The 16,981-nt window shown below is 38.0% G+C and overlaps 1 protein-coding gene across 1 annotated transcript in view; it reads right to left on the bottom strand.

The window, feature by feature from the left end:
- Positions 1 to 16,981, bottom strand: part of RIT2 (Ras like without CAAX 2) — a 174,130-nt gene that overhangs the window by 92,372 nt on the left and 64,777 nt on the right. The window contains exon 3 of the mRNA XM_015652113.3: positions 11,774 to 11,847. Within this exon, the coding sequence (XP_015507599.1) occupies positions 11,774 to 11,847 (74 nt within the window). The remainder of the gene's footprint in view (positions 1 to 11,773; positions 11,848 to 16,981) is intronic.

Below are 16,981 nucleotides of genomic sequence, written 5' to 3'. Positions count from 1 at the left end.
ACTTTTTAAAAACTTATTTGGAATAGCAAGCCGCAAGAAACCTGCAGCAGTTACATTTCAAATAAGAAAATATCCAGATAAGATGCTAGCTGGATATTATACCTTATAAACATTGTAATACCAATACTAATCTAGATGCAAAGGACAGGCCTTATTTCATCTGGTTTCTGCCTCCTGAAGAGGTAGTCAGGTATTCTAAATTTAGAATCATATCTTTATTTAGTCTTCAAATCTCTCTCTCTGCAGTCCTTAGAGCTACAACTGACTCCAGAGAGTAACTCAACCCATCCTCAGGGAAGTGTTTGAGGTGCCAGGGGTGTTTTTATTTTGTAGCTCTCTCACTACTTCTATAGAGCCTAAATAGAGAGCCTTGCCTGTGATGTCCACTAGTATCAGCCAGGCCCTGTCCAGTCATATCCTCCATGCATTTGGGTGATGAGGCTGCTCCTCCTCTTCATTTTAAACTTTTCATTTAGCTTCTACAAGGCTGTTGCATTTCCAGTGGGGTTCAAAAGATCAAGAGAATATAGAATCTAATGCCTAAAGCCAGTCGAGGATTTTTCCCTTCACAGCACTCAGCAGTAGGAAATGCTGTTGCCCAGCATGGGTTGAGTAACACTATGAGATAATGAAGGTACACTTTTTCCACCACAGAAGCCAAAGTTCCCAACCTGCTGCCTTTGCTTGCAGGAGCCCTGCCTGCACCAGCTACAGGTTCCCTGCAATGACGCAGGAGAAAACCAGAAGCACAGAACATGATATCAACATCACACTCTCTTCTTGCCTCTCTTATTTCCAGCCATACTTTGCAAATGACAACAGCAACAACAAAAGGAGTTACATAGCAAAAGATAGCAAAAAATTTGCAGCAGGTGGTACTTAGCCACCTGTGCCAGCCTAAACCATCTGCCACATCACTGGGAGGAAGGAAGGGAGCTGAGTAACAGCTCAGAGACAGACCAAAGAAAATGCAGGGGCTCTGGCTTAAAGACTGGAGGACAGAGATTGATTCTTCTCCTCATCAAGTCTCTACACTGCTGTGGTAGATCAAACCCATCCCTCACAACCCTTTTTGCCCCTTCTAGAAATGATTCAGGAGCAGTTCAAAATGGGATTAGTGTGAATGAGAATTCGCCCATGAGCCTGCAGTGGAAGTGGATTATTATTATAATCAGTCCCTTGATTAATGATCAGTCAGTGTCTCATGCCTTATAATTACAGGAAAGAATTCTTGCTTCTGTTGTAAAACAGCAATATCCCTTTCCTTCTGTGAATTTGTACTGGGGACAAAATGCACATCACTGATGAGAGGAAAAGTACGAAGATAAAAAGGATTCAGTCCAAGCTCCTGGCAGACGAATGGCTTTCTGAGCTTTATCTGACAGCCTTCCAAGGTAATAGTACAAACTCTGCATTGTACAAAATCAGTAACCTTTTCTGAACTCTGGGAATGTACAAGGATAAAGCTGAGACGGGCATTGAAATTAATCTTTAATTTAGACGACAACCAGCAACCCCCTGTTTAAGCTAATTTATTTACTTGGAAAGGGAAACAGAAGAAGGAGAATATTCATACCAGGTGTTTTTTCTGGAAGACACAGGTATGATATCCATTTCTGTGGCAAATAACAGCATTACTTTTTAGCTGCTGATTCTTAGGGGTTTTCCAGGTTAGCTCACCTGAGCAGAGTGATTGACCTCAAGACTTTGCCTATGGGCAAGAAGATGGTCCAAGCTTAGTGTGTCAACTATATGGATGATCAACAACTTAAGAAAAACAATTAGACGTGCACTGATTATGAAATTCAAGCTTAGATTTACATTCTTGATTTTCGCAAAAATTTTGGCTGAAAAATTTTCCAAATTATTTCCCCTTCCTAATTTCCCCTATACTTCTGTTCTTCAGCAGCAACCAGCTTACTGCAGAAACAGGTCTTCAGTCCCAGAAAAGAGATGATGTTGCATTAGACCTCAGAATTCTTTCTAAAAAGTATTGTATTCTCATGGAAAGAGATGGATTCCTTCCCACTGGTTAAGACATCGCTTATCTCTGAATACAGAAGAGACTTTACGCACAACTAATGTTCTGAATGTAAAGAGAAATTAATTAAAAATGAAGATAGCAGTTTCTTAATATGGATTACTCAGTCAGGATAATTCAGGATCACATTGCTCTCATCTTCATCCAAAAGAGTCTGAGGCTCTGAACTGGTATGTTAAGCTTTTACCCTGTCTGAAAATCATAGATTTGTGAGGTTATTTTTTTATTGTCTTTAAATCATTGTTAGACTCGATCTAGTCTCACCATCAGTGAAATCATGTTGTTTCCCACAAGAGAACTTAGAAATTCAGGTTGCCCTTCTCTTTTCAGCTGTGATGCTGCTTCCCATGCTATCTGGCACTGCTCTCAGTCAAAGATCATGCAGGATTAAGCCTCTTGAAAAACAGGTGTCAGTGTTCCTTTGCATCCTGAGCACTGATGGATGACTATTTCACTGCCCCTTCCTCAACTACAGAGCATTTTATATGCACTCACTATTCTGTATTCACATATCCTACATTGTGACTTATGCAGAAAGATTGAGCAACACCAGCCTGATAGAAAAAAGTAAGGGGAAATAAATAAGTTGGAGAAAAAGACAGATTTGAGCAACTTCCAATAAAATAACTCAGGACTACAAAATATAACATCACTGAGTGACCATTCTTTCTTGCTGAGGAACTACTAAATAACCTGCACTGGCACTCAGACTCTCCCTCCAGATACAGAATTTTTTCACTAAGAAGTTCCCAGTCTAATTGCCCTCCTGCCTCCACATAATAATATATTTGCCTGTTTTCTGCAACTGTGCCTTTGTTAACTTTATTAATCCTCCTCTTCCCAAGATGGTTTGTCATATGCAGTAATGAAAATATGCAGTCCATCACCTGGGAGATGATACCTACTTTTTATTCATCCCCAAATATGGATGAAATCACTATATCAATTCTCCACAATGCCAGTAAAAATTCCTCAGTGTTGCACTCCTTAACTCAGAGAACTGCCTTTTTTCTTTCATATTCATGCTAATGGTCTCTCTCTGAGGGATAAACACCCTAGCAATTTTCTTCTAAATGCAGGCACTGAAGCAATCTTCATTGTTAACTACCTCTAAAACCCCCAAACGTATTTGGTTTATCATGCACCACATAATACTTCTCCCCCATTCTCATTGATATGCAAAAAAAGAAAAGAGCCAGTTTTCACCTTTTATCACAGATGCATCATAAATGGTTAAAGGGAGAAATTAATAGCTTGGAAATTACATTTCACTAAACAGCAGAGATTAAAAAACATAAAAGACAACAACCCACTAGTGAAGAGGTGATGACTGCAGCTGCAAGCAAGGGTTTTGCAGGGGTTCAGACATGCTCTTGTCAGCTTCTGTGGTCATCACAGGCTTGCCACCTTCCCCAGCGAGGCCTTGTGCAGCCTTGCAGAAGTAAACCAGGAGGCTGTGGAGTCAGACACCTCACTGCTCTGATAAATGACTGCAAATTATATTCTGGCTTGCATACATGCTCTCTCATGATAACTTCCCTAACAAGTATGCTGATCTTAAAAATTCCACCACACAGGTTTTTCTCTTCCCTCCCCTGTTGTGCCCTACACATCAGCAGAGATATAATTTAATCTGAGAACCTGAAAAGGAGGGAAAGGAAGAAGCAAGAAATCTGCCGAGTGGCTATTTTAGAGTTTTGTAACATTTAATCAATAGTGCACTCATTTCTGCAACTGAAATTTAGCTCGGTGTTTATCTGAGGTTTGCGTTCCCTGGGGAATACATAAATCACCACCAAAATGAATGCAAAATACCTGTGCTACAATCCTGCAAGGATTTTGTATTGCTTACAAATTGAACTTGTGACATGAAAGGACTGAGTTGTCATGTCCCTGTGACTTCCCAACGTGTGTTTTTCATTTCCATGTGCACAAATATTCCTGAATAATTTTTAATGCATTAGGAAAAGAAACCCGAAAGACATGAGGACAAAGGCAGAGCTACAAGAAAATAAGTCATGAGATACCTTGGTTGGGTCAATAGATCCAACAGAGAAAGTGAAGGATCCAGGGAGACCTTGGAGCACTTTCCAGGAGGGGCTACAAGAGCACTGGAGAGAGACTTGGGAACAGGGCATGGAGTGACCGGGTGAGGAGGAATGGCTTTAAACTGACAGAGGGCAGGGTTGGCAGGGATATTGGGAAGAAATTCTTCCCTGTGAGGGTGGGGAGTCCCTGGAAAAGGTTGCCAGAGAAGCTGTGGCATCCCTGGGAGTGTCCAAGGCCAGGTTGGATGGGATAGTGGAACCTGGGATAGTGGAAGATGTCCCTGCACACGGCAGCAGTTTTGCAGTTACTTCCAATCAAAAGTATTCCATGATTTTGTCATCCTGAAAGACACTGAGTAGCTTCTGAGATCTGCCAAAACTCTCCTACACAGGGCCAAATCTCATCTGCATGTCCAAAATTTAGAGGAGCCTGAATCCTTCAGCTTTGTCCAAGGTGCTAGTCATGTACCACATTGATTTCTGACACAGGTACAGTCAATGTGGCCACTGCTAAGCTTTTGAATTTTTGTATTATTTTGTCTTCTTAAGAAAAGATCATTCCCTGGCATGGTTTGTCTCACATCATCCCACGGCTCTGGTAACGATATGGAACACTCATGACAAAATATGTATTCTCCTCACCCAATAGGCACAAATTAAAAACAGGCACAAAAATCTATGCAAGCTGTGCAAGCTTTCTTCTGCAGAAGTGAGAAAAATATATATCCAAAAATATAGCTTGTTGAGAAAAAAATTTTAAAAAAACTGAGAAAATATTTCATATTTTCACTAATTTATTGAGTTCCTACTTTGCTCCTCATCCCCCTCTTTGAAAAATCTGGATTATCTGGAATAACATTTCTCAGATTATACAGGTTACAAGCAGTGGAGTTCAGCATTTGCTGAGGTTTACTTTTCTGTTTGTTTGTTGGGAGTTTTTGTGTGTTTGTTTGCTTGGTAGAAGGGAATTTCACTTCCAGGTTCTGGGGCAAAACTATTGAATCTTCAGCTTGAAAGATATTACTTGTCTTTAGGTTTTTCCCTTCCACCTCCTGCTAGTGGGAAATAAAAATTACGTTTTTTAGAAAGCCTTTTCCAGCAGTCCTTCTCATTTGGTTTAGCAAGTGAAATATTTGGATGATTCAGATAACATTATGTGACTTTTTGCTTTTTTTCTCTTTGTCTGGAGATACCACCATTCAAAGCTTCAGAATGGCATAAAAAACAGTTAATTTTGAAAATCTCATTTTTTAGGGGCAACCTAGTTTTCCTGAGAGGCATTAAAGCCTTGCTCTGCAAAAGAAGCTTTTCTTGGTCATTTGGTCAGGGGAAATGGGCACCATGTGGTGCTGTAATATGTGTTTGTTTTCTCAGCATTCGAACCAATTTTTTTAGTCCTGGAAATGTCATTATGATGTGAGCTTTGTGAAAACTGATAGAGGTAGAATACAGTTTTCTGCCCACTGGCATCCCTGGTTTGTGTACTGCTGGTAACAAGTGGCATTTGATAGCAAACCTCGGGTAAATGGAATTTACAGTGAGATTATCTAGGACAGTCATATATATAAAAAAACAGGGCACAGAGTTTGTGCAGTATCTGCTGGAACTTCAAAGAACTTCAGTACCATTCACTGGTGTAAAGAAAAGGTGCAGAATATTTTCTAGTGATGGAAGAAAAGGAAGATTTACATTTTCATAATCTAGTGGAGGACCTGGATGAAGTTTACTCAAATAGAATCTGTTCATATAGGTGTTTTCCTATATGAAAAAAAAGAACAAAACCAACCAACCAACCAACCAAAACTACCTCAAAACCAAATTAAATAAAATCTTAAAAAACCCACCCCAAAAACAACAACAAAACCAAAAACCCACAAGTAAATACTACAAAGAAAAGCTTAGAAAGAAAAAAATAAAGGTTTTGCTATTTTTATGAAAATTGTAATAATATATGTAATATATATTCTTCTCTTACATATTTTTTATTAAAAAGGGAAAAAACTCCATAAATGTTACAGCAGCATCATTGTGTATTTATCTGGTTTGGGGGGGGGGGGGGGGTTGGAAAAGAAGACTTTGTTGAAGGAGAATAGAAAACACTGGAAAGTTTTCCACCACTAGCAGTATGAAACTACTACCTCTGCTGAAGAGGAATGGTAGCAATGGGCAGGAAATCGTTATTGTCAGACTCAATAAACGCTGATGTTCACCCTAAATGCTTGTTCCCTGCAACATTTTATTGCACCTGTTTGACAGGAAGATAAATGCAGGCCTAGAAATACAAACTGATCCACCCTTTATTGCATCATGATTCACTCATGGACAGGGATGAGAAAGGAAGTTGGGAATCTTGGCTGCCAGTTGCCTCTTCTTCCTTTGGTAATATACTCCTTTTTATCAGCATATGCCTAGATCTTTTCCTACTGAAGTCAAGGAATATTTTGCCGATGATCTGAAGGAAATTGGTGTCAGGTCCGCAATTTCATCTGTGATTTACTGCAACTGTTTTTCCACTCTGTATCTCTGCCAAGTAAGTGTTTCTCCACAATCTGTCCATTGGCAAATAAAATTACTAGGTCAAGGGAGAGATTTTAGCTCTTCCCAGAAAGTACAGAACAACTTGTCTTGAGATCCCAGGAAATTTTCAGTGTTATGATTTGACTTTCTAAGTATGTTTTCAACAGCGTGATGAACAACATACAAAGGAAATAACACTAATGCTCTTCTCACCTAATACACTGTGTTAATAGTTGCTACTTACTTCAATATCCCTATGCTTTAAAAATAAAATGGATTTCATTTATGCACTACAGTACCAAGCAGAAAGTGCAATAAAATTATTTTCCCCATATAAGAACACACTGTAAAGGCCCATTAAGACATAATTACTGCCAAAAAGGCATTTTACATTTCCTTGAGATAAGCTGCACTAGTGTACTTTGAGATTTCACTTCCATTGATTCAGGATTAGAGCAGCATGTGTAGATAATAAGCAGAAGGGTCTCAGATAACAGCCTGAGTGAATCATCGGACTATAGTGTTTAGTCTGAGAAAGTGTGTTTATCTGAAGGGCTCTTGGGACTAATATGGTTCCTCTTCAAGGCTTGAAGCAGGGGGTAAGAATCATAGTCCTGCAGGTTGGCAGGATAAACATGTCCTGTGATTTGCTAGCAATTTGAGAGATGGATTTCAGTACAGAGCACACTGTTGTTGTCAGCTTGAAAAGTGTCTGCCTGGAAATGAATTCATGCGCACACAACTCCAGACAAAGGAAAATCTCCCTGAAATGGCATGCCATCACATTTTAGGGCCAATTTTTCAAGTCTCTGACTCACACCTGGGAAATATACCAGTGCACTAAGTTTATCATAAAAAACTCACGTTTTAGCAAACAAAAATTGGCGCAATAATCTCGGAATGAGCTGTCTCGCTGACGGGTACAGAAACCCATTTTTCCACGTACCTGCCTGATTTGTATCTGAAAACAATTTTTGCCTCTTCTACATATCAGATCAGATTGTTTTCCAGTGAAGGGAACTCTGCTGCTCTTTTGGTGTTCGGCGTGAGGTCTACACAGAGATATTGGGTAATGTGTCATGCAGGGGAAAGCTGTGGCAAGAATAAAAGCTCCTGTGTCAGTCAACAGTTTATAAATACAGCAGGAGAGATAACTGCTGTGCGTGCTCCATGAGGAGCATACTTCTGAGCTCCAGAAGTAGCAACATATTTTTAAGCTAGAAGAGAGGGTGAGAAAGCGTAAATGAGTGAACAGAAGGTTTCTATAACTCTGTGTGGAGGCTTTTTGTGCTTGGTAGGAGCAGTTGGGGGTTGTCACTCTCTGAGAATAATTGTGAAGGGAACTGAATGCAGAATAAAGTGCTTTAGAGCTGAATGTCCTTTCGTTTGCACCTGCAAGTTTGCTGGAAATCAGAGTTTATGTCAATTTGGATTAAATGTTTGCAAAAGCAGATCATTTTTATGGTGCATTGGTTAAAAAAAGGGAAATCCCAGAATTACCTCCACCAACACCGCTTCCAAACTCAATGGACATGGGTGAATTTCAGGGGAAAGTTACTCAAAAAATGTCCATATGGGTCAACAATGAAGTTCAAGCTATCTTTATGAATACTAATTTGCATTTGCAGATTTCCATGAAGTTTGTCCTACATACTCCACATGCCATATTGTAGCTAGCCTTGGGAGTTAATAGCTAAAAAAATAAATTTCCTTATTTTTATAGATATGGTCTCAATCATCTCACATTTATTGTGTTTAGCTTTGTTTGCTCCTCTCTTTTTTTTTGTTTTGTTTTGTTGTGTTTTTTTTTTTTTTTGTTTTAATTGAAATGTAGATTACAAAAGAAAATTTTGGGTTGATACTTCTAGTTAAATGCCGAAGGCATCATTGATAGCTAACCAAAGGAATTATTGACATCTCCTTCTAGATTCTGTTGTGCCACTGAAAAAGAATACCAGCATCAATTTTTTTGTTCATTTCCTTGCAGCACACCACATTTACGAGCTTTTCATGGAATTTTTAGGAATTTAGCTCTGGTTAGGTCTGTTTATGACAATCCAGTTACCAGGAGCTACATCAGCACCTACTCCTGAAACTCTCTGAGGTAAACAGATCCTGTCTGAAGCTGATTGGGATGAGGAAACACAGGCTGCCCAGCTGGCAGGTGTAGAGGGTGGTGAAGAGCAGGTGTAGTGAGTTCAGTGAAGCATAACTGCTTGCACCAGCCCTTACATTCTTTAAGAAAATGCCTCATGTTGTGCCTTCAGTGGGAAAACACTACTGGAAGAGCACAAAAGGACAAATAACGGTGTATAAAATATGTATCCAGTGTCCATGAAACATCAGTTTAATTCCTGAGATGAGATGTTCAATGTTATAGTGTCTCTGTATATGCATAAGAGATAAATCAGTAGCTAGATGAGCAATTACATTAATGTTCCTGGTTTTCACATTGTTTGAATGTTGTGCTTGTTTGTTTTTTTTTTTAACTTTATAAAGTTGAGAATGTATTTTTGAAGCACCATCTATATTTTAAGGGCTTCAAACTAGATCTACCAGTTAACGTATTGAAGATTTTCATGCAGTGTCAGATATGAAATCACATGTAGATTTTTAAGGCTGGATTTGACAATTAAAATCTTTGTTAATGATTATTTGTTAATTTGGTCGGTGTTGAAATTCTTAATTAGTCCATAGGTACAGAAGGGAAAGGAGAAATTTATTTGTTGAAACATATCCTCCAGCACAACAACAAAAAAGTTCAGTCAGTTTCTCTATTGACTTCTTGTGTTTCCCAAATAAGGATGAATTACATTTTAGCTCCTTGATCTCCTGAAGTGATTAAAGTCATTATTCAAAGTTGATGATGAAGCATTTATGACTGCGAGGACACCCAGACAAATGAGTTTTCCACTGCCTGATATAGAAGCTACACCACCATCTCCAATTTGACATAAAATCCAGGGGAATTAAAAACAGCTAGGTACCATCAAGGCACACATCAGCAGCGGCACAAATGGGTGCTTTGGATTTTTACCCTGAGTCACCAAAGTCAGAGCAGAATTTGTGTGAGCTTCAGGGAGAGCACCATTAAGTCCTCTGTGAAGAAAGAGCCTATTTCAGCTGTTGACTTCAATGGGAGTTGGATTAGGTCTTGATTTATTCTGTAGCTGTGTAGTGCAGATAGAGAGGCAACAAATCCAAAGACATCTGCAAAGACAAGCTTCTAAATCCAGGACACTTAGAATGGACAGCTCCTAAAAAATTGTGGGGAGGGAAAGTGGGAAGAGCTTCCTAGTTTACACTGAGAACGTGTTTCGGTGATAACAATCTACACTGGAGCAACAGGGGAATTTAAAACAGAGATTTGCTCATATCAAATCAACTTGGTTGATGCATTTCAACATTTCAACAGAAGTAAAATAGCTATGCCCAGGCTGTAAAATGGCCTGAGATGATAAATCAGCTGAGTGTGGTGCTCCTGCCACAGGCCTCTACTTGCTACAGAGAGGAATGGATGAGGGAACAGGGGAGGTTTAGATTGGACATGAGGAAAAATTTCTTTTCTGAAAGGATTATCAAGGCCTGACCCAGGATGTCTGGGAAGTGGAAGAGCCATCATCCCCTGAGGGATTTAAAAAAACCTGTGGCTGTGGCACTTGGAGACGTGGTTTATTTGTGGGCTTGGAAGAGCTGGGTTAATGGTTGGACTCAATGTTCTTAAAGATATTTTTCAACCTTTAAAATTCTATGATTCTGTGAAATATCTGTACCACATATGTAACACGTGATCACTACAAATCACTACATACATATATACCTCTAATATTGTAGATGTTTTGCTTCCTAATAGTGATAAAACTTAGAGATAAAATTCCAAGTGTTTTCTACAATTGTTCTCACCACCTTTCACTGACTGAATTATTCTGATTTCTTTCCTTAACTTTTAACTGTCTGTTATGACAAAATTCGTAAAGTTGGCAATCATATCCTCCTCCCATAAATTAAGAATGAGGTTTAGTTCTAGCCTTTTCATATGATCAAAAAATTTAAAAATTACAGAATTTATATATGTGAAAATGACTGACAATAGCTGAACTTCCTTTAAATTTCTGGCAGCAGACTGCATTCCCCACCATTTGCAGTGCCCAGCTTAAGTGCATTCAGTCATCTGGGAAGCTGAGAACAAGGTTGCCAGGGTTTTGCTTCCCAAATGCTTGTCTGTTTAAATATATTTAACAAGTTCCTTATTGGTTGTCCTGCTCCCACATGAGGTGCACACACACTATAGAAACTCAAGAAACTACAAAAGCCTTCAAGCAGGCCCTGAGACAAGATCAGCAAGTGGCAGCATTTTGATTAAGCAGTAAAAATATCAGGAGGTGGAAAGGAAATTAGCTGAGTCAGGGAGAATAAATTATTGTATTTAATTCCTTCTTCTTCACGAGTGTATATGAAGCTTAATTCCCTGGCTGATGTTCACACAGCAGACGTGCTGTCACAGAAATGGCAGAATCAGATAGTTTGGGTTGGAAGGAAGTTTAAATTTCATCTCATTCCAACCCCCCTGCCATGGACAGGAACATCTTCCACTGTCCTAGGTGCTCCCATCCCCAGCCAGTCTGGCCTTGGACACTTCCAGGGACTGGACAGCCACAGCTTCTCTGGAAAACCTGTGTATGTAACACTGTGTGTTACTTTTGATGTTAACATCTTTTTCTTATGGGTAAGCTTTTGGCATTTAGCTATAATGTGGGGAGAAGACGAAATGTAAAAAAATATTTAGTTTACAAGTACACCAGAAAATTCCTGTAATGCATTTAGAAAAGGAGGAATGAGAAAGATGTAAGGCAATCAACACAGTATTTATTCATTTCATTATTGTGATAGATGTTCCTGCATACAAGAGAAAAAGAAGAAAACATCTTTTTATCTATTGTTCATTTCAGCCTGTCTGTCTTTGCTGATGAGATTTGGAAGTTTTACTGTTCTATACTGCAGCACTGCTTTAATCTTCCCCTTTGTTAATTCCTCTGTGTTATTCTGGCACTGCTTCCTTCATGTTTGAGTAGGGAGCTTTGTTTTCAGCACTGTAACCCATATCTCTGAGGTTAAAAATCTTTGAGTTTATCTCTGATTGAGTGACTCACATGGGAAAATTACTCACCTGTCCAGCAGTGTCTAGAATGTCCAAATAGGCTGGTTCATCATCAATTCGGACTTGAGTTTTATAGGCATCCTCTGAAAAACACAGTGCAGTTTGCTTAGGCATATGAGTGGCTCAGAGAATGGAGAATGAAACAGCTTTGCCAGTTTGGAGTAGGCTTTTCAAAAGCTCTCCAGTCTGACCTAACCTTGCTTTACTTCAAAAATCCCTTTTTAAAGTCCTATCATCACTATCAAGTATTAGCAAAAGAGTCTTCTATCACACTACCTCAAAATACAAAAATTAATCTTTTCTTTCTTCAAAAGGGAAAAATTTTTCTTTCTTTAAACAGAGACCTCAGGTTTTGCTTAGGTCACAAAGATCCAGAGATATCCTGCTGGTGCTGTGCAACAGAGTGTTTTTTTACTTACCACAGTAACACAGAGAGATTTTCTAGCAAATAGTTTCAATTTAAAGATTGTCTGAATTAATGGGATAGGCTCTCTGCATTTAAGCAGAGTCCTGGCTCAGGTATGTCAGGGCAATTATTTAAACTTCTGTATCTCTCCATGAAGACTGAGAATAAACTTTTTAAAAACAAATTCAGTAATCTGTGTCCTCACACTCATCATAGATGCAGGCAGAGGAGGAGAAACTCTGCTTTGTGGACCCTTCCCTCAGCTCATGACTTTGTCAAATAAATTTTGAAGACTAAAACCAAAGAAAATGTGAACTACTATTTGCATAAGCTGTTTTCCTCACACTTCAATTTCATTCCCCTCAACATTTGCATTTTCTTTGTAAGATCAAAAGCCACGTAGATCCTGGCCCATGTTTATATTTGAAATAGTCCTGGAAATTATCTGTGCTCTTTAATTGAACAGTCATGCAGAGCAGCCTGGCTGGTTTCGTGACTGACACTGTGCTCTGGAAGTGCACTGAGGCATGAAGACAAGACAAGTGCATTTGTTGTACCTGAGAAATGTCGTAACCATCGTGAGCCTGTGGCTGTCCTGAGAGTCAGTCCTAGCTGAGACCCTCTTAGCCTAGCAGAGCAACAGGCTCTCAGTCACTCTTGAAATAATACTGAGATTATAATATGGGTTTATATGGCAGGTAGCTAGAATTCCTGGAACACTCCATTTTGTGCTGTAATACATATGTTGCAAGGTACAACACTTTACAATCTGTGGAAAAATCTGATTTCTACCAGCAGAACAAAAAGAACTAAAGCATTTGGATACAAATCTGTATAGCCTTAACTCAGACCCCTCCTGTCCAGCCAGAGGATTGCTGTCCTTCATGACATAATCACATACAGCATTTTCCCCTTTATTTTAGGCCTCAATTCAGCAAATGGGCACATGACTTTTTTTAAACAAATACCTAATCCCATTGATATTAAGATGGCCCAGAGGCTTAATTAATTGTATGATATATTACCTTGCTGAGAAAACCAGAGCACTCCAACCACCATATGTTTTGGTTAATAGATCTTTTCATAGGGATTGCTGAATAAGAAACTGTGAGGCAAAGAGGGCCCATATAAAAGGAATTGGACTACTTGCAGTTTAAGCAATTTATTATTGCATGACAATGCAATCTACCTGCAGTAGATTTCTTTTTCTTTTTTCCACTTTTTAGTTAACCAAAAATTAAAAGCAAAACAGTAAAATATGTAAAATCAAACATGCTATTTCCTTCGAATGAATTCTATTGATACTATCAAGTATAATTAATGTAATTCCATTCAGTTGGGTGTCCATTTGTGTTACATTACTGCTTACATAATTAACATATGAATTCCATAAATTTAGCTTGCATTCTTGGTTCTGCAGCTGGATTCTCTAAAGCCAGTAGTCCTACTTCCCTTTCCACTTAGACCAATATGAAGCTTTATACAGAAGTTTTAAAACAGTTAATGTGGAGAAAAAATTTCCTACTTAAATTTTACTTGGGTAAAATTGAAGCTAGATAAATCCTGTCTTTTTCTTTTTTCCAAGGAAAGGATTTACAAGTTCAGAGTTATAAATAAAATACATACTGGCCTCTGAATACAATCCACAGCTTTCAGTAAGTAAATGTAAGATATCTACCCTGCTGAGCTACTCCAGGTATACCCTGATATAATGTCACTGTCATCAGTAAAGTTTCAGAAGTTGAATGCTGAGGCCAGACTATCTTTATCATATTTTTACTTTGCAGACATATCACTGAATGCATAAAGACTTATTGTCATTTTCATTTATTTTGCTTTCCCTAACTACTGACTGTAAAACATATCACAAAGGACTGTTAGAATCCCATTTTCATTCTTGATGTATGCTGATGTCTTCTGTTGGTGGTAGGAAACATGTTTTGTTATGCTTTGACCAAGTAGATGAATCTGAATGGTTTTCTAGGCAAATGCTTTTCACGTGTAAGTTTTGCTTTTCCCAAAAAATATGTAAGGATTAAACAAGAAGGACATACAAGTTTCCTTCGTAAATTCTCTCTGCCTATGTGCAAAAAGCAGGATACTACAGATAATAAAGAGAAGCCTAAAAGTATCCTCAGTTGGGGTGTGATAAACAGGAGCATTTTCAACCTGTACGGGGATGGAAAATGGGTGGGAGTTTTAACCCCTATTTTTCTTTGGGCACACAGTTAAGAGGAAGTCCTAAAGTTCACATTTGCCAAAGAAATCACTGTCTTGAGCTTACACACCCTCATGCCAGAGAACAAATCATGGCACCCACTCATGAGCCATCACCTTCTTAATGCTCAAACCCAGTCACTCCTTTGAGAGGCACTGCCTTTCCATTTACCTGTGGATTCCTTCCAAGGCAGCAGGCAGAAGCAAGATGCATAAATTGAAACCTGTGTTTCCCATAGTATGTCATAAAGACCAAGAGGAAGAGCTGTACAACTCAATTATGCTCTAAAATTAATACTTTTAAACTGGGATTTCATCTCAGAAAGTAATATAAATAGAGGTTTAATTTTTTTTTCTGTCTATTACATCAGAAAAAATCTTTATTTTATTCAAATTATAAGGCAGAGGCATTAACCTGGAAAGAAACCACTTCCTAGAGGTCAAAAATTGGATAAATGTGTATCTTGGACCCATATTTTTTGGTTTATTGGTAGCTATGAGGTTAAGCAGAAATCCTTTATTATTTTTACGTGTTTCCCAGAGGATTTCAGAAGGGACCACTTTGTGGCTGGTCCTTTTAGTCCAGGCAGCATGGTACAATTTATGTCATGGTAAGGGAAGTTCTGAGACCTTGCTGTAAAGAGCAGGAACAAATTGCTCACATGTGGACAGAGAAGAGAAGCAAAGATATTTCCCTGAAACTGCATGCAAATGTATTTGAAACAAAGTGGGAAAATCTTCATCAGGAACATTAACAAACACACACTCCACAATCCTCACTTTAAAAATTAGCTTCATTACAAGTGGTGTCAGGTGTATTTACACCACTCGGTGTTTGAGTACACTACACTTTCTTTTACATAAGTAATTTATAATATGAAATAATGCTCCCTTTAAGGCTAATTTGGGGGCTGCTAAACCACATGTATCTATGCTTTACACCCTTCATATCTAAGGAGTGGAATTGAAGGCCAAAATCCAGCTGCTATTTCAGTAAAGCAATAAAAGAACATACAAAAGAGACATGAATGCTAATCAGACATCAGGCAATAAATCAGACTATATTTTTCATATTAAGCTCAGGTTTAGTCTTTTTCTATTAGGTTAATCATAAAATCTCAGCTTTTGGCTTGGGTAAAATTCTGCAGAAGAGTATGTTATTACACGAAAAAACCTGTGGATGGAGTTTACTTCTATTGCTAATTGTGTTTCAAACACTGACTGCAATAGTGAACATTTTTTACAAAATGAAAACAAAAAAGAAAAGAAAACAGAGCTCACAGATCCTTGTAATCTGAACAATGCATGGATATATGAACTGTACAGTTAATTTCTTTTTTCTTTTTCCTACATATAATGATGATTTTTTTTAGAATCTTATTTCCTGCAAAGATTAAAAGTAAAAATGAAAATAAATAAAAAATCCTTCTTAGAGGATGATATCATATGGCTTCAATGAATACTGACTGTTTAATGTATTGCAGGGTAGAACAAAACAAATAGAGATCCAACTGTTTTCTGAATGGTACCTATTTCTTTTTAATTTTAAATTCTTTCCTCCTTTACTGACTATCTAAATTAAACCAAGAAGGGTTCTTGGGAGGTTGTTTTTTGTTGTTGGGTTTTTCTTTTTTTTATTATTTTTTTTTACTTCTCATTTTTTATTTTTTAATTTCCCTTTGCAGCGTTAGAAAAGCAAAGAAAAAAATCCTTAATCTTTATGTTATCTGGCTTTTTTTTTTTTTTTTTGTGTGTGTGTGTGTATAAACTTAATGCATGATCTTTTTTTCAGATTTCATTTTTATATGACATAATTCTGGAGACAGAAATACAGTAATTAATGCAAGGCTGTGTTATGACCAGTTATCTTAGAGAAGCTGAATTCATAAAAAATATATCAAAGTACTTTTTCTGTTATGAGCAGGTAACTGCTTCATGACAAATAGATTTGAGTGGTGTACAATTTAAAGGGGAATTGTAATGGGCTTTTCATCTGCATTACAGACATGTTCCAGCCCCTGAAATATAGGTCAGATGCTTCTTTCTTCCATTTGTTAATTCTGCTTCTATGCCTTCTAAATAAAATCTCTCTTTTTCTCTGTCTTGTACAATACCAATTGCAGTAAAAATTTATCAGATTCACATATATAGGTGAGCCAAAAGATATTTTATTTGACTGAGGAGGTGTCAAGCCAGAAGAAGAAATCGAAGCTCAGTCAGCCACACCTGGAATTCTGCCTCTTCTTGTTCTCCCTGTGTGCCAAAGCAACAGCAGGAGACACAGCTCTTGGTGTGCTTAGATTATCTGCTACAAATGCATTTTAATTTAGCAATGCACCTGAATGTAGGATGGTCATGAGTCTTTGGCTGTATGGGTGCTGTTTCTGTTTACAGCAAGGAATTTTTAAATGAAAAGACTGGATGAACAGAGACATAAACCACTGTACCAAATACTACACATAAATTCCTCCTCTTTGAGATAAGAATATGCATGTCATAGGAATTACCCATCAAAATACATTGCTATTAAAACCTCCCTTAGCATACAATTATTTTCCTGGACTATGAGTGTTTCACAATTTGGGTGAGTATTG

This window comes from Parus major, chromosome Z (genome assembly GCF_001522545.3).
Source record: "Parus major isolate Abel chromosome Z, Parus_major1.1, whole genome shotgun sequence".
NCBI classification, from domain to species: domain Eukaryota; kingdom Metazoa; phylum Chordata; class Aves; order Passeriformes; family Paridae; genus Parus; species Parus major.
This window is presented reverse-complemented; position numbering and strand designations above follow the sequence as displayed.